Raw genomic sequence first — 22,423 nt, forward strand, 5'->3', positions numbered from 1 at the left:
TCCCCCCGGCTCCCCTCTCCTCCCCCCGGCTCCCCTCTCCTCCCCCCGGCTCCCCTCTCCTCCCCCCGGCTCCCCTCTCCTCCCCCCGGCTCCCCTCTCCTCCCCCCGGCTCCCCTCTCCTCCCCCCGGCTCCCCTCTCCTCCCCCCGGCTCCCCTCTCCTCCCCCCGGCTCCCCTCTCCTCCCCCCGGCTCCCCTCTCCTCCCCCCCCCAGATCGCCTCTCCTCCCCCCAGATCGCCTCTCCTCCCCCCAGATCGCCTCTCCTCCCCCCAGATCGCCTCTCCTCCCCCCAGATCGCCTCTCCTCCCCCCAGATCGCCTCTCCTCCCCCCAGATCGCCTCTCCTCCCCCCAGATCGCCTCTCCTCCTCCCAGATCCCCTCTCCTCCCCCCTGCTCCCCTCCCCTCTCCTCCCCCCTGCTCCCCTCCCCTCTCCTCCCCCCTGCTCCCCTCCCCTCTCCTCCCCCCTGCTCCCCTCCCCTCTCCTCCCCCCAGCTTCCATCCCCTCTCCTCCCCCCAGCTCCCCTCCCCTCTCCTCCCCCCAGCTCCCCTCCCCTCTCCTCCCCCCAGCTCCCCTCCCCTCTCCTCCCCCCAGCTCCCCTCCCCTCTCCTCCCCGCAGCTCCCCTCTCCTCCCCCCAGATCCCCTCTCCTCCCCCCAGATCCCCTCTCCTCCCCCCAGATCCCCTCTCCTCCCCCCAGATCCCCTCTCCTCCCCCCAGATCCCCTCTCCTCCCCCCAGATCCCCTCTCCTCCCCCCAGATCCCCTCTCCTCCCCCCAGATCCCCTCCCCTCTCTTCCCCCAGCTCCCCTCCCCTCTCCTCCCCCCAGCTACCCTCCCCTCCTTCACTCACTCCACATCATCTTCATGTCCTCTCTCCTTTTCCTGATGTTCCCCTCCTTTTCCCTCCTCTCCCTCTCTCCCCTTCACCATCCCTTTTCTCACTCTTGCCTCACACCCCTTCGCTGTGTTCCCCCAACTTCTCAACCCCTCCCTCCCTCGCTCCTCACTTTCCACCTCCTCCCTCTTTTCCTCATCCCCTATCTGATCCTCTACCCTGACATCTTCCTCTCTTTCCCCACCTCGTCCCCTTTCCCTCCTCCTCCCTCACCCTCTCCCAGCCAGCTTGCCGATAACCTCTAGTTACACATTGACTTAGTGCGTGCTCTGAGTGAGGAGGTTAAAGGTGGAAATGAACAGAAATCGCAGTGTAAGCTGCTGGTTACAGGGGCCCACTGATAAACAAACGGGGACTGATAGACATCCCCGTGCAGTGATCTCTGGACTTTTGACCTCTGGACCATACAGAAATCAGCAAATAGTGCAACCGTCAGAGGACTTGGTCACTGAGATAGAATGTTCAAATAAATATCAGCAAACTCTGCTGCCCATGTCCTAACTCACTCCCACATCACGTTCATCTATCAACCCCCTCAGCTCACTGACCCACATTGGCTCCCAATCCAGCAATACCTCAAAGTACTATTTTTGTTTTCGAATCGGTGGCACGGTGGTTAGCACTGCTGCCTCACAGCGCCAGGGTCCCGGGTTCAATTCCAGCCTCCGGTCACTGCCTATGTGGAGTTTGCACATTCTCCCCGTATCTGCGTGGGTTTCTTCTGGGTGCTCTAGTCTCCTCCCACACTCCAAAGATGTGCAGGTTAGGTGAATTGGCCGTGCTAAATTGACTCTAGTGTCAGGGGGATTAGCAGGTTAAATACGTGCGGGATAGGGCCTGGGTGGGATTGTTGTCTGTGTGGCCTCGATGGGCTGAATAGTCGGCTTCTGCACTGCAGCATTCTCTGAATCCTCCTCATGATCTTGCTGCCACACGAACAGTCTCCACAACCAACAGCCCTCCCTAGCATTTGATAAGGTTCCCCATGGTAAGCTTTTGCAGAAAATACGGACACATGGGATTGAGGGTGATTTAGTGGTTTGGATCAGGAATTGGCTAGCTGTAAGAAAACAAAGGGTGGTGGTTGATGGGAAATATTCATCCTGGAGTTCAGTTACTAGTGGTGTACCGCAAGGATCTGTTTTGGGGCCACTGCTGTTTGTCATTTTTATTAATGACCTGGATGAGGGCGTGGAAGGATGGATTAGTAAATTTGCGGATGACACTAAAGTCGGTGGAGTTTTAGACAGTGTGGAGGGAAGTGGCAGGTTACAGAGGGACATAGACAATCTGCAGAGCTGGGCTGAGAGGTGGCAAATGGAGTTTAATGCGGAAAAGTGTGAGGTGATTCACTTTGGAAGGAGTAACAGGAATACAGAGTACTGGGCTAATGGTAAAATACTTGGTAGTGTGGATGAACAGAGGGATCTGGGTGTCCATGTGCATAGATCCCTGAAAGTTGGCACCCAGGTTGATAGGGTTGTTAAGAAGGCGTACGGTGTGTTAGCTTTTATTGGTAGAGGGATTGAGTTTCAGAGCCAGGAGGTCATGCTGCAACTGTACAAAACTCTGGTGCGGCCGCATTTGGAGTATTGCGTACAGTTCTGGTCGCCGTATTATAGGAAAGATGTGGAAGTGTTGGAAAGGGTGCAGAGGAGATTTACCAGGATGTTGCCTGGTATGGTGGGAAAATCGTATGAGGAAAGGATGAGGGGCTTGAGGTTGTTTTCATTAGAGAGAAGGTTAAGAGGTGACTTAATAGAGGCATACAAGATGATCAGAGGATTAGATAGGGTGGATAGTGAGAGCCTTTTTCCTCAGATGGTGTTGGCTAGCACGAGGGGACATAGCTTTAAATTGGGGGGTGAGAGATATAGGACAGATGTTAGAGGTAGGTTCTTTACTCAGAGAGTAGTAAGGGTGTGGAATGCCCTGCCTGCAGCAGTAGTGGACTCGTCAACATTAAGAGCACTCAAATGGTTATTGGATAAACATATGGATGATATTGGAATAGTGTAGATTAGAGGGGCTTTAGATTGGTACCATTGGTCGGCGCAACATCGAGGGCCGAAGGGCCTGTACTGCGCTGTAATGTTCTATGTTCTATCATTCCCCCAGAAGGAATAGACATGAAAACGGGGAAATAATAATATTATAGAATGACAGAATTTGCTACAATACAGAAGGAGGCCATTTGGGCCATCGAATCTGCACTGACAACAGTCCCACCCAGGCCCTCTCCCCACCCTATCCTGGTAACCTCACATATTTGCTATGGTTAATACATCTAACCTACACATCTTGGGACATTAAGGGACAACTTAAAATGGCCAATCCACCTAAGCTGCACATCTTTCACTGAGAGGGAAAATCGAGCATCCGAAGGAAACCCGTGCAGACACGGCGAGAATGTGCAAACTCCACACAGTCAGCCAAGGCTGGAATTAAACCTGGGTCCCTGCGCTGTGAGGCAGCAGTGCTAACCACTGCTTTACAAAGAACAAAGAAAATTACAGCACAGGAACAGGCCCTTTGACCCTCCCAGTCTGCAACAACCATGCTGCCCGGCTGAACTAAAACCCCTTACCCTTCCAGGGACTATATCCCTTGATTGCCATCCTATTCATATATTTGTCAGTATGCCCCTTAAAAATCACGAGCGTATCTGCTTCCCCCTCCCCCTGCAGCGAGTTCCAGGCACCCACTACTCTCTGTGTAAAAAAAACTTGCTTCGTACATCTCCTTTAAACTTTGCCCTTTGCACTTTAAACCTATGACCATGGTAATTGACTCTTGCGCCCTAGGGAAAAAGCTTCTATCTATCCAATCTTTCCATACCCATCATAATCTTGTAGACTTCTATCAGGTCGCTCCTCAACCTCCGTCATTCCAGTGAGAACAAACCAAGTTTCTCCAACAACCTCTCCTCTTAGCTAATGCCCTCCATACTAGGCAACATCCTGGTAAATTTTTTCTGTACCCTCTCCAAAGCCTCCACATCCTTCTGGTAGTGTGGCGACCAGAATTGAACATTATATTCCAAGTGCGGCCTAACTAAGGCTCTATAAAGCTGCAACATGACTTGCCAATTTTTAAACTCAATGCCCTGGCCGATGAAGGCAAGCATGTCGTATGCCTTCTTGATTACCTTCTCCACCTGTGTTGCCACTTTCAGTGTTCTGTGTACCTGTCCACCCAGATCCCTCTGCCTATCAATACTCTTAAGAGTTCTGCCATTTACTGTATATTTCCCATCTGTATTAGACCTTCCAAAATACATTACCTCACATTTGTTCAGATTAAACTCCATCTGCCATCTCTCCGCCCAAGTCTCCAACCGATCTATATCCTGCTGTACCCTCTGATGATCCTCATCATTATCTGCAATTGCACCAACCTTTGTGTTGTCCGCAAACTTACTAATCAAACCAATTACATTTTCCTCCAAATCATTTATATATATTACAAACAGTAAAGCTCCCAGCACTCCCAGAATATAAAGACTGACAAATCCCCAGGGCCTGATGGAATCTATCCAAGGCTGCTCAGGGAGACGAGAGGTGAAATCGTTGGGCCTCTGACGCAAATCTTTGTCTCGTCACTGGACACAGGTGAGGTCCCAGAGGATTGGAGGATAGCCAATGTGGTCCCGTTATTTAAGAAGGGTAGGAAGGATAACCCGGGTAATTATAGGCCGGTGAGCTTGACGTCCGTGGTGGGGAAGTTGTTGGAGAAACTTCTTAAAGATAGGATGTATGCGCATTTAGAAAGGAATAAACTCATTAACGATAGTCAACATGGTTTTGTGAGAGGGAGGTCATGCCTCACGAACCTGGTGGTGTTTTTTGAAGAAGTGACCAAAATGGTTGACGAAGGAAGGGCCGTGGATGTTGTCTATATGGACTTTAGTAAAGCATTTGACAAAGTCCCTCATGGTAGGCTAGTGAAAAAGGTTGGATCCCATGGGATAAAGGGGGAGGTGGCTAGATGGGTGGAGAACTGGCTTGGTCATAGAAGACAGAGGGTGGTAGTGGAAGGGTCTTTTTCCGGCTGGAGGCCTGTGACTAGTGGTGTACCGCAGGGCTCTGTATTGGGACCTCTGCTGTTTGTGATTTATATAAATGATCTGGAAGAAGGAGTAACTGGGGTGATCAGTAAGTTTGCGGACGACACAAAACTGGCAGGACTTGCAGATAGTGAGGAACATTGTCAGAGGCTACAGAAGGATATAGATAGGCTGGAAATTTGGGCAAGGAAATGGCAGATGGAGTTCAATCCTGATAAATGCGAAGTGATGCATTTTGGTGGGAATAATGCAGGGAGGAGCTACACGATAAATGGAAGAACCATAAAGGGTGTAGAGACGCAGAGGGACCTGGGGGTGCAAGTCCACAGATCATTGAAGGTGACGTCACAGGTGGAGAAGGTGGTGAAGAAGGCATATGGCATGCTTGCCTTTATAGGACGGGGCATAGAGTATAAAAGTTGGGGTCTGATGTTGCAGATGTATAGAACGTTGGTTCGGCCGCATTTGGAATACTGCGTCCAGTTCTGGTCGCCACACTACCAGAAGGACGTGGAGGCTTTGGAGAGAGTACAGAGGAGGTTTACCAGGATGTTGCCTGGTATGGAGGGGCTTGGTTATGAGGAGAGATTGGGGAAACTGGGGTTGTTCTCCTTGGAAAGACGGAGGATGAGGGGAGACTTAATAGAGGTGTATAAAATTATGAAAGGCATAGATAGGGTGAACGGTGGGAAGCTTTTCCCCGGGTCGGTGGTGACGTTCACGAGGGGTCATAGGTTCAAGGTGAAGGGGGGAGGTTTAACACAGATATCAGAAGGACATATTTCACACAGAGGGTCGTGGGGGCCTGGAATGTGTTGCCGGGCAAGGTGGTGGAGGCGGACACACTGGGAACGTTTAAGACTTATCTAGACAGCTATATGAACGGAGTGGGAATGGAGGGATACAAAAGAGTGGTCTAGTTTGGACCACGGAGCTAATTGTTCCTTGTTTCTCGTTTCAAGGCTTCATTCTATGATCATCTTGCTGGTGCCAGTACAGAGCGAGACTGCGAATAGTTGGGAACCTGTCTCGGGGGCAGGGAATTCATATGGTGTTCGTGGAAGTGGAAATGACGGGTTGGGAAGCATTTTCCGATCAGGGCCATTGTGATCTCCTGGACTCGTTTCGATCGCCTCAGGGGGTCGGAGAGGAATTTCCCAGATTTTTTTTTTCCCCATATTGGCCCTGGGGTTTTTCACTCTGGGTTTTCGCCTCTCCCTGGAGATCACATGGTCTGGAATGGGGGGGTGGGGGTAAGTTAATAGGTTGTAATGAACAAAGCATCGTAGCTGTGAGGGACAGCTCGGTGGATAGGATATTGGTACATACAACACAGGTATGTAGATAGGCTGAAAAATTGGGCGGGGATCCTGGATTCAGGATTCAATCCTGGACCGGGGAGCGGCGCGGGCTTGGAGGGCCGAAGGGCCTGTTCCTGTGCTGTATTGTTCTTTGTTCTTTGTTCTTTGTTCACTGATCCCTGAGGAACGCCACTAGTCACAGCCCTCCATTCAGAAATGCACCCTTCCACTGCTACCGTCTGTCTTCTTTGACCGAGCCAGTTCTGTATCCACCTTGCCAGCTCACCTCTGATACCGTGCGACTTCACCTTCTGCACCAGTCTGCAATGAGGGACCTTGTCAAAGGCCTTACTGAAGTCCGCGTAGACAACATCCACTGCCCTACCCTCATCAATTATCTTCATCACTTCCTCGAAAAACTTGATCAAGTTAGTGAGACACGACCTCCCCTTCACAAAACCATGTTGCCATCGCTAATATGTCCACTTATTTCCAAGTGGGAGTAAATCCTGTCTTGAAGAATCCTCCAATAATTTCCCTTCTTGCAACGCTGCAATTCCTGAGGTGCAGGTATACCCATAGTGCTGAGAGGGAATTCCTGGGTTTTGACCCAACGACAGTGAACGAATTGCAATATTTTTCCAATCAGGGTGGTGAGTGTCTTGGAGTGGAACCTCCAGGTGGTGGTGTTCCCAGCTATCTGCTGTTCTTGTTGGTCTAGATGGTAGTGGTCATGGGTTTGGAAGGTGTTGCCTAAGAAGCCATGGTGAGTTAGAATCATAGAAACCCTACAGTGCAGAAGGAGGCCATTTAGCTGATTGAGTCTGCACCGACCACAATCCCACCTGGGCCCTATCCCTGTAACCCCATTTATTTACCCTGCTAATCCCTACTCATCCCAGGAGACTAAGGGGCAATTTAGCATAGCCAATGCACCTCACCCTCACATCTTTGGAATGTGGGAGGAAACCGGAGCACCCGGAGGAAACCCACACAGACACGGGGAGAATGTGCAAACTCCACACAGGCAGTGACCCAAGCTGGGAATTAAACTCAGGTCCCTGAAGCTGTGAGGCAGCAGTGCTAACCACAGTGCCACCGTGCTGTCCCTGTAGATCATCTTATAGATGGTATGTAGAGCTGTCACTATGTGTCGGCGGTGGAGTGAATGTTTGTGCCAATCAAGCGGGGTTGCTTTGTCCTGGATGGTGTTGAGCTTCTTGAGTGTTGTTGGAGCTGTACCCATCCAGGCAAGTGGGGAGTATTCCATCACACTCCTGACTTGTACCTTGCAGATGATGGGCAGGGTTTGGCCTGGGGATTTGGGAGGAGGGGGGGGGGGGAGGTTGCAGGGCGGTTCGGGTAGTCAGGGGGTGAGTTACAAACCACAGGATTCCCAGCCTCTGATCTGCTCTCTAAAGTTGGTCCCATGATGTGATTACCACCACGGGTGTGAAAAAATTGGATGTTATTGTTTGGGGTGAGACGTTTGGAGACGGTCCCTGGTGCAGTCGCACCCTGTGTTTACACATGATAAAAATGTGGATGGGGGGATGGGAACAAAATGGAATGAGAAAAACAGGAAAAACAGGAGTCTCTGGTTAAAAATTAACAATTTCAAAACCAGCAACGTGGCACTGAAACAACTTTGAGTTTTGTCTTTCAAAGATATTTTGTTCAAACTAGCTACTTTCCAGTCCCCCCCCCCCCCCATGTGAAATTCATTGGCAATTGAAGCATCGTCTGCAACCGGCCTGTGGAAATTAACAGTCCCGTTCCAAAGATGCCGGAATTGACACAGTGGCAAAAGGTTCAGAACAAAGTTAGCAGCAACTTCAGGCCCCGACCCCTCCCGGTCTCAGCCCACCCATTGGTTGAAAGTTTGTTCCGCTCCTGGCCAATGGGATATGATGTCCGGGATCCCCTCCCCCTCCATTGTGCCGTGTGGCACACGTCTGTTTAAACCACGCCCACTCCACCTTAAAGTCCTGACCACTCAACTCTTCCTACGGAGAGATCACTCAGGCACGTTTCCCCATCTGCTTTACAGCGAGTCAGGACAACCTCAGTGAGAGAGATCAGCACACAAAGGTGAGTCCCTGCAACACCCATTGTGCCGCACTGTCAGAGGGTCAGTACTGAGGGAGTGCTGCACTGTCAGAGGGTCAGTACTGAGGGAGTGCTGCACTGTCAGAGGGTCAGTACTGAGGGAGTGCTGCACTGTCAGAGGGTCAGTACTGAGGGAGTGCTGCACTGTCAGAGGGTCAGTACTGAGGGAGTGCTGCACTGTCGGAGGGTCAGTACTGAGGGAGTGCTGCACTGTCGGAGGGTCAGTACTGAGGGAGTGCTGCACTGTCAGAGGGTCAGTACTGAGGGAGTGCTGCACTGTCAGAGGGTCAGTACCAAGGGAGTGCTGCACTGTCAGAGGGTCAGTATTGAGGGAGTGCTGCACTGTCAAGAGGGTCAGTACTGAGGGAGTGCTGCACTGTCAAGAGGGTCAGTACTGAGGGAGTGCTGCACTGTCAGAGGGTCAGTACTGAGGGAGTGCCACACTGTCAAGAGGATCAGTGCTGAGGGAGTGCTGCACTGTCAAGAGGGTCAGTACTGAGGGAGTGCTGCACTGTCAGACGGTCAGTACTGAGGGAGTGCCACACTGTCAAGAGGGTCAGTACTGAGGGAGTGCTGCACTGTCAGAGGGTCAGTACCGAGGGAGTGCTGCACAACAGAGGGTCACCACCATCAGTAGAAAGGTAATTTATCACATTGTTGCTTGCTGTGCACACATTCACTGCATGTGTCCTACATTACAACAGTAATTCCATTTCAGAAATACAATAGTGGTTGTAGAACATTTTGGAGCTGAGCTAGTGAGAGGCTTGCTAGAAATTGAGTTACATTTTGTGTCCATTCTGATTTTCTTGAAGTGTTTTTTTACATCTCTGTGCATTTCAAATGGTGTGTAATCTCCTGTGTCTACTGATGAGAGAGAATTTTTGAATATTTCCCCATCTCTCTGCCAAGAGTAAAACACTTTTATAAATCTGTGCTTTGACAAAATTTTGAAAGCAGTTCTTTGTGTATGGATTAGCCCAACGTGGGCCCCAGCAAACTGCATTCCTGTCTTAAATGGGGCAGTGTCATCGCAAACAGGAGCCAACAAGAGGAGGCCATTCAGCCCCTCTAATCTGTTAAATAGAATGAAGAAGGACCATTCAGCTCCTTGAGTCCGTTAAAGAAGAATAGGAGGCCATTCATAGAAACCCTACAGTGCAGAACGAGGCCATTTGGCCCATCATGTCTGCACTGACAACAATCCCACCTAGGCCCTATCCCCACAATCCCACATATTTACCCTGCTAATCTCTCTAACCTATGCACCCTGGGACACTAAGGGGCAATTGAGCACGGCCAATCAACCTAACCTGCACATCTTTGGACTGTGGGAGGAAACCGGAGCACCCGGAGGAAACCCACGCAGACACGGAGAATGTGCAAACTCCACACAGACAGTGACCCAAGCCGGCAATCGAACCCAGGAGCTGTGAGGCAGCAGTGCTAACCACTGTGCTGCCACATTCAGCCCCTTGAGATTGTTGCGCAGGAACAGGAGGAGGCCATTCACCGCCCATGAGCTAGTTACGAAGGAATAGAATGAGGCTATTCAGCCCCTCCCCAGTGACAGTTACATAGGGGTAGGATGAGGCCATTCAGCCCTCCAGGCTGTTGCTAAAAATAGGAGCAAGTCATCCGGCCCCTCTGCGCTGTTGCACAGGGACAGGAGGTGAACAATCATCCCACACTCTCCATGTGGACTCTGACTCTTGGTTGACCTTCAGTCAAGCTGTGGTGCAGTGTGTGTTTTGTGTTTGTATAGAGGGGTGTGTTTGTGTAAGTTCCATTGATAAGTCAGATCTCCCGCCAGCTCACGTGAGGAGGAGGAGGATCTCGATTGGCCATCCTCCTCTCACACGGAGGGAGGGCGGGAGAGGGGTTGGATTTTCATTGCCAATTTGCTGCTAACGTCATGTGTAAATCAGCTCACTGGGCCAAGGTGACAACCAGTCGGTGTTTCTGTTTTGGATGTGTCGCTATCTTCTTTTAATTTTACGGGATGTGGGCATTGCTGCCCAGGCCCAGCATTTATTTCCCATCCCTAATTCCCCCTTGGTGGTGAGCTGCTGCCTTCTTGAACCCGCTGCAGTCCATGAGGTGTAGGTACATCCACAATGCTGTTAGGGAGGGAGTTCCCAGATTTTAACCCAGGGACAGTGAAGGAACAGCCGATATATTTCTAAGTCAGGATGCTGAGTGACTCGGAGGGGAACCTCCAGGTGGTGGCGTTCCCAGGTATCCGCTGCCCCTTGTCCTTCTAGATGGTAGCGGTCATAGGTTTGGAAGGTGCTGCCTAAGGATCCTTGGTGAAAAAGTAAAAGTTTATTTATTAGTCACAAGTAGGCTTACATTAACACTGCATTAAAGTTACTGTGAAAATCCCCCAGTCGCCACACTGCGGTAACTATTCGGGTACATCTGAGGGAGAATTTAGCATGGCCAATGTACCTAACCAGCACGTCTTTGGACTGTGGGAGGAAACCAGAGCACCCGGAGGAAACCGACGCAGACACGGGTGAACGTGCAAACTTCGCACAGACAGTGACCCAGACCGGGAATCGAACCCGGGTCTCTGGCGCTGTGAGGCAGCAGTGCTAACCACTATGCCACTGTGCCGCCCTGCAGTACATCTTGTAGATGATACACACGGCTGCCACTGTGCGTCAGTGGTGGAGGGAATGAATGTTTGTGGATGGTGTAGCAATCATGCAGGGCTGCTTTATCCTGGATGGTGTCAGGTTTCTTGAGTGTTGTTGGAGCCACACCCATCCAGGCAAGTGGGGAGTATTCCATCACACTCCTGACTTGTGCCTTGGAGATGGTGGACAGGCTTTGGGGGCTCACGGGGGTGAGTAACCTGCCACAGGATTCCCAGCCTCTGACCTGCTCTGGTATTTATATGGCCAGTTCAGCTTAGATTTTGGTCAATGATAACCCCCAGGATGTTGATAATGGCGGTTACAGTGATGGTGATGCCATTGAATGTCAGGGCTGATGTTTACAGAGTAAAGCATTTCTTGCGAATGTGGTTACCGATAACACCCAGATCATTTTTTTGTAACATCGATTGAGGGGTGATAAATATTGGCCAGGACCCAGGAGAAAACTCCCCCCTCTTTCCCATCGACCTGCACAGGCAGGTCAAAAAACAGCACCTCTGATAGTGTGACACTTCTCTCAGTACCTCTCTGGAGCGTCTGCTCGCTGACTGACACGCCAAGGTTCCACATTAGAGTCCCACTGACTGAGACACAGCTTAAACAGATATGGGGGTGGGGGGTGGTTTGTTGCGGGGGGTCCAGGCTGCAGGATTGTCCCATTGGTAAGGCGCAGTATGGGTTCGTGAAGGGAAGGTCATGTTTGACTAATTTGGTGGAATTCTTTTGAGAACATTACATGTGCAGTGGACAATGGGGAACCTGTGGATGTGGTGTATCTGGATTTCCAGAAAGCATTTGACAAGGTGCCGCACCAAAGACTGCTACATAAGATAACGGTGCACAGTGTTACGGGTAATGTATTAGCATGGATAGAGGATTGATTAACTAACGGAAAGCAACGAGTGGGGGTAAATGGGTGTTTTTCTGGTTGGAGTCAGTGGCTAGTGGTGTGCCTCAGGGGTCAGTGTCGGGAATGCAATTGTTTACAATTTACATCGATGATTTGGAGTTGGGGACCAAGTGTAGTGTGTCAAAATTCACAGATGACACTAAGATGAGTGGCAGAGTAAAGTGTGCAGAGGACGCTGAAAATCTGCAAAAGGATATAGATAGTCTAAGTGAGTGGGCAAGGGTCTGGCAGATGGAGTACAATGTTGGTAAATGTGAGGTCATCCATTTTGGTAGGAATAACAGCAAAATGGACTATTATTTAAATGGTAAAAAATTGCAGCATGCTGCTGTGCAGGGGGACCTGGGTGTCCTTATGCAAGAATCACAAGGAGTTGTTTTGCAGGTGCAGTAGGTAATTAAGAAGGCAAATGGAATGTTGTCCTTCATTGCGAGAGGGATGGAGTTTAAAGACAGCGAGGTTATGTTGCAGCTGTACAAGGTGCTGGTGAAGCCACACCTGGAGTACTGTGTACAGTTTTGGTCTCCTTACTTGAGAAAGAATATACTGGCACTGGAGGGGGTGCAGAGGAGATTCACTAGGTTGATTCCAGAGTTGAGAGGGTGGGCTTGTGAGGAAAGACTGAGTAGACTGGGGCTATATTCACTGGAATTCCGCAGAATGAGGGGAGATCTTATAGAAACATGTAAGACTGAAGGGAATAGATAAGATAGAAGCAGGAAAGTTGTTTCCACTGACGGGTGAAACTAGACGGCATGGCCTCAAAGTAAGGGGAAGGAGATTTAGGACTGAGTTGAGGAGGAACTTCTTCACACAAAGGATTGTGAATCTGTGGAATTCCCTGCCCAGCGAAGCAGTTGAGACTACCTCATTGAATATTTTTAAGGCAAGGATAGATAAATTTTTGAACAGTAAAGGAATTAAGGGCTATGGTGAGCAGGCGGGTAAGTGGAGCTGAGTCCATGAAAAGATCAGCCATGATCTGATTGAATGGTGGAGCAGGCTCGAGGGGCAAGATGGCCGACTCCTAGTTCTTATGTTCTTATGTGTTGAAGGTCAGCTGTGAGAGGCCTTGCTATCCACTTGCGAACTGGTGGAGACGCAGGCCAGAAGGGAGGGCTGCGAGGCAGAGAGGTGGTCCAACAGTCGACAGGGAGGTGGTGAAGGGGGGGTGGGGGTGTTCTCCACCCCCGAGAGCTGCAGAGCCTCAGTCACTGAGTGTGATTAAGATTGAGACTGACAGATATTGAGACAGGAATGACGATAAGGGGACAGCGCAGGAAAATCAGGTGAAAGTGATTTGGTTGAATGGTAGAGCGGGCTTGAGGGGCCGAGTGGCCTACTCCTGCTCCCATTTGCTTTGTTCCTATGTAATCAGCTTCATTTTTTAAAAATTCCCTTTCGGTTATCCACAGTGAAGGGTGTCCCACTTCATTTCTTAATCATCTCCCACTCTACATTAATTATATCCCATTCTACATTTGGATAATTCGCTTCTCTTGGGCATTAACAGAGATCACTTGTCGGAGGCGAGTTATTTGCCTGTGATTACCTATTACGCCCCCTCACCATGCCTAACCCCAATCTCCACCGCCCACACTGCTCCGAATATTGGGGCTTGTGACGCGGAGCCAGTGGTCATTGGGATTCCGAGACGTTTCCAGGATGGAATCTTTAATCCGTGTCCACATGTCTTTGTCGCACTGTAACCTGCCCCACAAAGCACAGAACAGTCCAGCCCCAGCCTGCTCACAATTCTTACCTCCAAATTGGACATTGCCCAACTGATCAAAGCCCTGAGTCACCATGAGATCAGCAACACATGGCTGGTAAACAACCAAGTATTGAAGGCGAGAGTTTCAATTAAAGTGGGGCACTGCGAAAGATAAACCTTAGTGCAGCACTCCCTCAGCACTGACCCTCTGACGGTGCGGCACTCCCTCAGCACTGACCCTCTGACAGTGCAGCACTCCCTCAGCACTGACCCTCTGACAGTGCGGCACTCCCTCAGCACTGACCCTCTGACAGTGCAACACTCCCTCAGAACTGACCCTCTGACAGTGCAGCACTCCCTTAGTACTGACCCTCTGACAGTGCAGCACTCCCTCAGTACTGACCCTCTGACAGTGCAGCGCTCCCTCAGTACTGACCCTCTGACAGAGCAGCACTCCCTCAGTACTGACCCTCTGACAGTGCAGCACTCCCTCAGTACTGACCCTCTGACAGTGCAGCACTCCCTCAGTACTGACCCTCTGACAGTGCAGCACTCCCTCAGTACTGACCCTCTGACAGTGCAGCACTCCCTCAGTACTGACCCTCTGACAGTGCAGCACTCCCTCAGCACTGACCCTCTGACAGTGCGGCACTCCCTCGGTACTGACCCTCTGACAGTGCGGCACTCCCTCAGCACTGACCCTCTGACAGTGCAGCACTCCCTCAGCACTGACCCTCTGACAGTGCGGCATTCCCTCGGTACTGACCCTCTGACAGTGCGGCACTCCCTCAGTACTGACCCTCTGGCAGTGCAGCACTCCCTCAGCACTGACCCTCTGACAGTGCAGCACTCCCTCAGCACTGACCCTCTGACAGTGCAGCACTCCCTCAGTACTGACCCTCTGACAGTGCAGCACTCCCTCAGTACTGACCCTTTGACAGTGCAGCACTCCCTCAGTACTGACCCTCTGACAGTGCAGCACTCTCTCAGTACTGATCCTCTGACAGTGCAGCACTCCCTCAGTACTGACCCTCTGACAGTGCAGCACTCCCTCAGCACTGACCTTCTGACAGTGCAGCACTCCCTCAGCACTGACCTTCTGACAGTGCAGCACTCCCTCAGCACTGACCCTCTGACAGTGCAGCACTCCCTCAGAACTGACCCTCTGACAGTGCAGCACTCCCTCAGTACTGACCATCTGACAGTGCGGCACTCCCTCAGTACTGACCCTCCGACAGTGCAGCACTCCCTCAGCACTGACCTTCTGACATTGCAGCACTCCCTCAGTACTGACCCTCTGACAGTGCAGCACTCCCTCAGTACTGACCCTCTGACAGTGCAGCACTCCCTCAGTACTGACCCTCTGATAACCTGGTGTTGTTAAAACTCTTCCTCTGATTGTGCCCAGCACTGAGGGAGTGCAGCACGATGGGGTGTTGAGCTGGATTATGGGTTGAATCTTCAGGATATATATTTACATTTGAGGACGTGCTGGGATTGTGGAAATTTATTTACGATTGTCACAAGTAGGCTCCCATTAACACTGCAATGAAGTTACAGTGAAAATCCTTTAGTCGCCACACTACGGCACTTGTTCGGGTACACTGAGGGATAATTTAGCACTGCCAATGCGCCTAACCAGCACATCTTTCGGAGTGTGGGATGAAACCAGAGCACCCGGAGGAAACCCATGCAGACATGGGGAGAATGTGCAGACTCCGCACAGACAGTAACCCAAGCCGGGAATTGAACCCGGGTCCCTGGCGCTGTGAGGCAGCAGTGCTAACCACTCTGCCACCGTGAAAATTGCTGATGATCGGGAGCTGCAGAGACCAGTGGTCTCTTTAATGAATCCTTGTTTCTCTTTGCTGACCTCCCTCTCTCTCTCTCTCCATCCCAGCTGTCGCCATGACACATCAGTTTGTAACACTTACTCCAGAACAAAAGGCGGAACTTGCTGGCATTGCCCAGAGGATCGTTGCCCCGGGAAAGGGCATCCTCGCAGCCGATGAATCCGTTGGTGAGTTGGGGGAGGGCGGAGTGAAGGGATGTGGCTATGGTCTCTGTGAAGCATTCTGTGGGCGATCAACTGGGCGTGTAATTTGACGAATTTGCGACACCTAAAATTGTCTGCTGTGTGAGCCCACGTCTGAGGGAATAGAGATTTCAAAGTGAGTAAGAGAACCCGAGTGTGCAAGAACACTCATGATTTCAATGTACGAGTGAGTCTGGGTATAAAGGAGGTTAGACAGATAGAGGGTTGTGGGGCTGGAGAAGGTTGGAGGAAGTTACAGAGAGAGGGAGGGTTGTTGGGGGAGGCTACAGAGATAGGGAGGGTTGTAAGGATGGAAGGAGGTTACAGAGGTAGGGTGGGCTGCAGGGGCGGGAGGAGATGACAGAGATAGGGAGCGATGTCTGGGCTGGATGGGAATGTGTGCGACCAGTCAGGAAGACTTTGGATTAGTTGAGCCTCGAGTTAATGATTGACAAGTGAGGCTTTGAGTGGAAGCTGTGCTGAGATTGTGCAGAATTAAATGTGAGGCTCTGGTAGCGAACATTCTGGTTCATCCACGGTGGGGTGGGGGCAAGGTGGGGTGGGGGCAAGGTAGGGTGGGGGCAAGGTGGGGTGGGGGTGGGAGTTGCAGGAAGAGGAATGGAGACAGTGTTGAAGGAAGGAAATAATTTCGGGCTGAATGTCAAGGCCTTCTCTCTATTTCACTCTCTGCCCAAAGCTCACAATGACCCTCCCGCCCCGTTCTGATCTCCCCACAGGTACCATGGGCAAACGGCTGAAAAACATCAATGTGGAAAACACGGATGAGAACCGGAGGTTTTTCCGGCAAATTCTGTTCACCACAAACAGCGAGGTTACTGCTTGCATCGGCGGAATCATCTTCTTCCAAGAGACCCTGTACCAGAAAACAGACGATGGAGTCCCATTCCCCCAACTCATCAAAGACAAGGGCATCGTCGTGGGAATCAAGGTGAGGCACCCGGCGCACTCTGAACTCCTGGGTCAGGAGGTCACAACCGCACTGTCAGAGGGTCAGTACTGAGGGAGTGCTGCACTGTCAGAGGGTCAGTGCTGAGGGAGCGCTGCACTGTCAGAGGGTCAGTGCTGAGGGAGTGCTGCACTGTCAGAGGGTCAGTGCTGAGGGAGTGCTGCACTGTCAGAGAGTCAGTGCTGAGGGAGTGCCGCACTGTCAGAGGGTCAGTACTGAGGGAGTGCCGCACTGTCAGAGGGTCAGTACTGAGGGAGTGCTGCACTGTCAGAGGGTCAGTGCTGAGGGAGTGCCGCACTGTCAGAGGGTCAGTGCTGAGGGAGTGCCGCACTGTCAGAGGGTCAGTACTGAGGAAGTGCCGCACTGTCAGAGGGTCAGTACTGAGGAAGTGCCGCACTGTCAGAGAGTCAGTACTGAGGGAGTGCCGCACTGTCAGAGGGTCAGTACCTCTCTTGTTTTCTCTCCCTCTCTGTGTCTCCTCTCTCTTTCACTTTCCCTGTCTTGCTCTTTGGGCAGGACTTTCTGGCCACATTGGAAAATCCTGTGCAAGGTCAACAGACTTCTGCATGGTCTGTGTCCCGTCCGCTCCGTTGTGGGCGGGACGGGAAGATTGGGTGGGATTTTACGGCCTTGCTCGTCCCACAGCCTAAAATCTCACCTGAGGTCAATGGGTCTTTCGATGGTCCGCCCCTCGCCCGCTCCGATTCCCATGACGGGCAGGACAGTAAAATTCCAGCCTTTGTGTTTGTATTTCTCTATGCCCCCCCCCCCCCCCCCCCCCCCCCCCGTCTCTGTCTGTGTGTGTCTCTCTCTCTCTACTCTACGTTGTGTTGGTTGAGGTTTGGCCGTTTCCGCACTGATCCTACCCAGCTTGTTGGGTGAGTTCTCCCAGCCCCACCTCCTGGCTGGGTGTCTCAGACTGTGCTGCATTCCGGGAGGGGTGGGGTTGGTGGCAGAATGCTGGGGGGAGGAGGAATGAGAGAGACAGGCTGAAGGAGATTACGATTGTGAGTGTGCGACTGTGCGTGCGCATGTCAGTGTGTGAAAGTGTGTGTGTGAGAATGAATGTATTTGTGTGGGTGTCAGGGCGAGGGTGTGCTGTTTTGAGGAGGGACAGTGGAGTGAGATACAGGGCATGGATCACCCCTTCTGTGATGCACCCTCTGGTTGAATATCTTGACCAGCTCCCCGCTGGCATCCGCTGAATGGAGCTTGTGGTGGGTGCCATTGGTCACTGACCATGGACTGACTGATCTGAACTGTCTCTTTCTGCTGCTCACAGGTCGATAAAGGAGTGGTTTCATTGGCTGGGACTGATGGAGAGACAGTGACACAGGGTGAGTGGAGGTGGGAGGATTGATTCACTCAAAAACTCTCCCAAATCTCAGATAGCACACCCCAAGCCCAAATCACTGACCTGTATTCACCCTGTAAACCCCTCACTGATCCCTACACACCCTCTGACCCTCTCACTGACCCCTGCACATCCTCTGACCCCCCTCATTGACGCCTGCACACCCTTTGACCTCCTCACTGATCCGTACACACACTCTGACCCCCTCACTGACCCTGTAACCCCTCTGACCACCTCACTGACCCCGACACCCTGTTTGACCACCTCACTGACCCCGACACCCTGTTTGACCTCCTCACTGACCCCTACACACCCTCTGTCCCCCTCACTGATCTTTCCAAACCCTCTGACCACCCACACCTGCCCCGCTCCGTCCCTTCTCACTGACCCTGTGCCACAGACCGCTTGCTGCCTCTTGGGTGAGCACCTCCTCCCCGGGGTGTAATGATTGATGTTCTCTGTGCTCCTCTGGCAGGACTGGACGGCCTGGCTGAGCGCTGTGCCCAGTACAAGAAGGATGGTGCTGAGTTTGCCAAGTGGCGGAGTGTGCTGCGGATCACGGAGAAGGCGCCCTCAGCGCTGGCCATCGAGGAGAATGCCTGGGTGCTGGCGCGTTACGCCAGTATCTGCCAGCAGGTAGGAGCGAGCTGGTGCTGCCAGGCTGTTCCTGAGCCCAGGCAGTGAGCTGGTTCATGAGCGCAGGTATCGAGCAGGAGTCTTGGGTCTTGATAATCCCTCCCTGGCACCGATACAGCCTGGGGAGATGGTACTGTGGTGATAATGTCACGAGACTGGTAATCCCAGGCTGAACCCCTGGGGTTACAGGTTCAAATCCCATCATTGCAAACTGGTGGAATTTAAAACCAACTGCCCCATCCCCCTCTCTCTCTCTCTCTCTCTCTCTCTCTCTCCCCCCCTTCTCTCTCTCTCTCTCTCCCCCCCTTCTCTCTCTCTCTCTCTCCCCCCCTTCTCTCTCTCTCTCTCTCCCCCCCTTCTCTCTCTCTCTCTCTCCCCCCCTTCTCTCTCTCTCTCTCTCTCACCCCCTTCTCACTCTCACTCTCTCTCTCTCTCTCTCCCCCCCTTCTCTCTCTCTCTTTCTTCTCCCCCCTTTCTCTCTCTCTCTCTCTCTCTTCCCCCCCCCCTCTCTCCCTTGCTCTCCCATCCCCGGTTTTTTGAGCTGATGCCTTTGAGACTGGCACTGAGGATTAAGCAGTGGTTTCTAAACGCACCCACCACCTCTCCTCGCCTCTCCCCGCTGCCTCTCCCCGCTGCCTCTCCCCGCTGCCTCTCCCCGCCGCCTCTCCCTGCCGCCTCTCCCCGCCGCCTCTCCCCGCCGCCCACCTCAACAAGGATCAACCTCAATCAACCACATCACATTGAATACGTGAGGAAAAATCTCAAAGCTGAGCCTCGGAAGCTGCTTTGGAAGGTTTACTGGGGCTGACAGGTGGTGTCGAAATGCAGGTTGTTGTTGTTGTCTCCCGTGGGCAGTATCTATTGCCCACCCCCCCCCCCCCCCCTCTCCCCGCCACACCCTGAATGGCCGCACTCACCCACTCTCTGCTTCCCTGCAGCAAGGCCTGGTGCCCATCGTGGAGCCGGAGATTCTGACCGACGGGAGTCACGACCTCCAGCGCTGTCAGCACGTCACTGAGAAGGTGAGGACCCCCCACCCATTGGCTGCTCGGGGGTGGCAGCACCCCCAGCCTGCCCTCTGATTGGGTGGAGAACAGGGAGCATTCTGGGACAGGGCTGGGAGGGGGGACGAGGAAGAGGGTGCAGGCGTGGGGTGGGGGGAGGAGGCTCGGGGTGAGGGCAAAGGCTGGAGGCTGGGAGGGGGTGAAGGAGGATTCTAGGAAGGGGGGGGGACAAGGAAGGATGACATGGGAGGGAGGAGGCTGGGGGGGGGGGGTGACGGAGGAGGATGGGTGAGGGGAAGAATAATTCTGGGGGGCGGGAGCGAGGGAGAATTCTGGGAGCGGATGAGGGAGGCAGACGGGGAAGATCCTGCGATTGGGATATCTCTCTCTCTCTCTGTGTGTCTCAGATTAACCAGCTCTCTCTCTCTCTCTCTGTCCTCTCTCCAGGTTCTTGCTGCCTGCTATAAGGCTCTGAATGATCACCATGTGTATCTGGAGGGGACGCTGCTCAAACCCAACATGGTGACAGCTGGACACTGCTGTACCAAAAAGTACAGCCCCGAGGAGGTCGGCATGGCAACCGTCACCGCATTGCGCCGCACCGTGCCAGTGGCAGTGCCTGGTGAGAGCGCGAGAGAAACACCCCACTCTCTGCCCCCACCCTCTCCGTCCCCCCACTCTCTGCCCCCACCCTCTCCATCCCCCCACTCTCTGCCCCCACCCTCTCCGTCCTCCCAATCTCCGCCCCCCTCCCTCCCCTTCCCCGCCCATCTCTCTGTGGCTCAATATTGACAGTATTTCATAAACGCAAGTCATATGTTCCAGTTCAGTGAATGCTCTCTCTCTCTCTCCCTCCCAGGTATCTGCTTCCTGTCAGGGGGTCAGAGTGAGGAGGAGGCGTCTGTGAACCTCAACGCCATCAACCTCTGCCCCCTGCGCAAGCCCTGGAAGCTGAGCTTCTCTTTCGGCCGGGCCCTGCAGGCTTCGGCCCTCTTGGCCTGGTCTGGGAAGGATGAGAATGCAGAGCTGACACAGGAGGCCTTCAGCAAGCGGGCAAAGGTGGGTGAGGAGGGCAGGTGGGGGTGGGTGAGGGGGCGGGAAGGCGGGAGGGGAAGAGGTGTTCGCATTTGCCTCGAGGCTTGGTGCTGCTGACAGCCAGTTGCTGCCAAGTGTGCAAAGTGAGATCCCAGAAAACAAAACCGTTGTTGGAAATTGGCCCATCTTTGACATTGAGTCTGGGGCGGGCGTGGGGGTCGTTTCAAACCACATCACCCAGACTTCGAAATCACTAACGGTTCAAAACAGTTCCCGCTGACAGTGCGACGCTCCCTCACCGCTGACTGTGCGGCCTAGTGTCCCAGTTTTGTGCTTGAGACGAGAACTGAGCCACGAGTGTGGTTGACACTCCCTGAATCAATTGCCTGATTTAAAGGGCGGCACAGTGGTTAGCACTGCTGCCTCACAGCACCAGGGACCCAGGTTCGATTCACGACTTGGGTCAGTGTCTGTGTGGAGTCTGCATGATCTCCCCGTTTCTGCGTGGGTTTCCTCCGGTTTCCACCCACAATCCGAAAGACGTGCTGGTTAGGTGGATTGGCCGTGCTAAATTCTCCCTCAGTGTGCCCGAACAGGCACCGGAGTGTGGCGACTAGGGGATTTTCACAGTAACTTCATTGCAGTGTTAATGTTAGCCTACTTGTGACTTGAATAAATAAACTTTAAAAAAACTTTAAATTTAGGGAGTGTCCCTAAAGGTGGCCTTTTCCATTCAGTCTTTGCAGCCAAGGCAGCTGGTGTACAAGTTAGGGACCGTGTCTAAATGGTGATCGTGGTTTTTTTCCTCTCTGAATGCAGATTAACAGCCTGGCTTCCAAGGGAGAGTATTCTCCCTCAGGAGACACGAACATTGCTGCCAACTACTCGCTGTACGCCGAGAACTACACTTACTAATGGACCAGCAACAAACTTATACAGAATCCCGACGCTTCCCTCACCCCCCTTGATTGTGGTATGACCCCCGCCACCCCATCCTCCAGTTTTACATTTCGCACCCTCGCAAGTGGAGGGACGCTTGATCCTCCTCCAGTCTCCCACTACCTCAAGTCTCACAACTGGAAGGAATATCGAGAGGGTGGGACGAGGGAGGGTGCCCTTCCCTCTCCCACCTGTGAATGAAGTTTCCACCTCACCCCTTGGTAACCCCTCCCCTCTGCGTCAATGGGAATCAGATAATTTCTGGAAATCCAAATGACAATTAACACAAGTTGTAAAACTGCTCATGCCTGTGTGTGTGTGCCTTTTATTTTATGTATTTGGCCTTGAATAGCACTTAACAGACGTGTCGCCAAAAGTTTTTCACCTCACATTCATTAGGACAAATGCAAGAGAGTCAGATTTCATATGATCCCAACAATTTTTACTGCAGGAGAAAAGGGTGTTAATTGGTTGGCCGGTCCACTCTGGTTGGGATGTCGTCATTGTCTGGGTCCTGGACCAGAAACCTGAGATAGATTGTGAAACCAGACTAAACCCCCCCCCTCCCCCCAACAATTTTTCTATTTTGGCAAAAATATGAGGAAAGGATACTTCCTTCCAGGAATGATTTTGCTGACAAGGTCGGGATCTTTATAGTGAAACCAACTTTACTTAATAACACAGTTTATATAAAGCTCTAACAAATGAAGCAATTTAACTCTTAATAGTTGAACAATATTTAAAAATGAAAAGCAAACAAATTTAATTTCCAACTTATCACTGTTTCAGTTCCAAA

At 52.2% G+C, this 22,423-nt stretch overlaps 1 protein-coding gene across 1 annotated transcript; it reads left to right on the forward strand.

The window, feature by feature from the left end:
- Nucleotides 1-8,235: 8,235 nt before the first annotated feature.
- On the forward strand, nt 8,236-21,928 carry LOC144508383 (fructose-bisphosphate aldolase B-like). Its single transcript, XM_078236251.1, has 9 exons — nt 8,236-8,352; nt 15,558-15,677; nt 16,430-16,641; nt 17,942-17,996; nt 18,489-18,649; nt 19,588-19,671; nt 20,101-20,275; nt 20,513-20,712; nt 21,508-21,928. The coding sequence occupies exons 2-9, from the start codon at nt 15,566-15,568 to the stop codon at nt 21,601-21,603; spliced, it is 1,095 nt and encodes a 364-aa protein (XP_078092377.1). The 5' UTR covers nt 8,236-8,352; nt 15,558-15,565; the 3' UTR covers nt 21,604-21,928.
- Nucleotides 21,929-22,423: the final 495 nt, after the last annotated feature.

This window comes from Mustelus asterias, chromosome 20 (assembly GCF_964213995.1).
Source record: "Mustelus asterias chromosome 20, sMusAst1.hap1.1, whole genome shotgun sequence".
NCBI classification, from domain to species: Eukaryota; Metazoa; Chordata; class Chondrichthyes; order Carcharhiniformes; family Triakidae; genus Mustelus; species Mustelus asterias.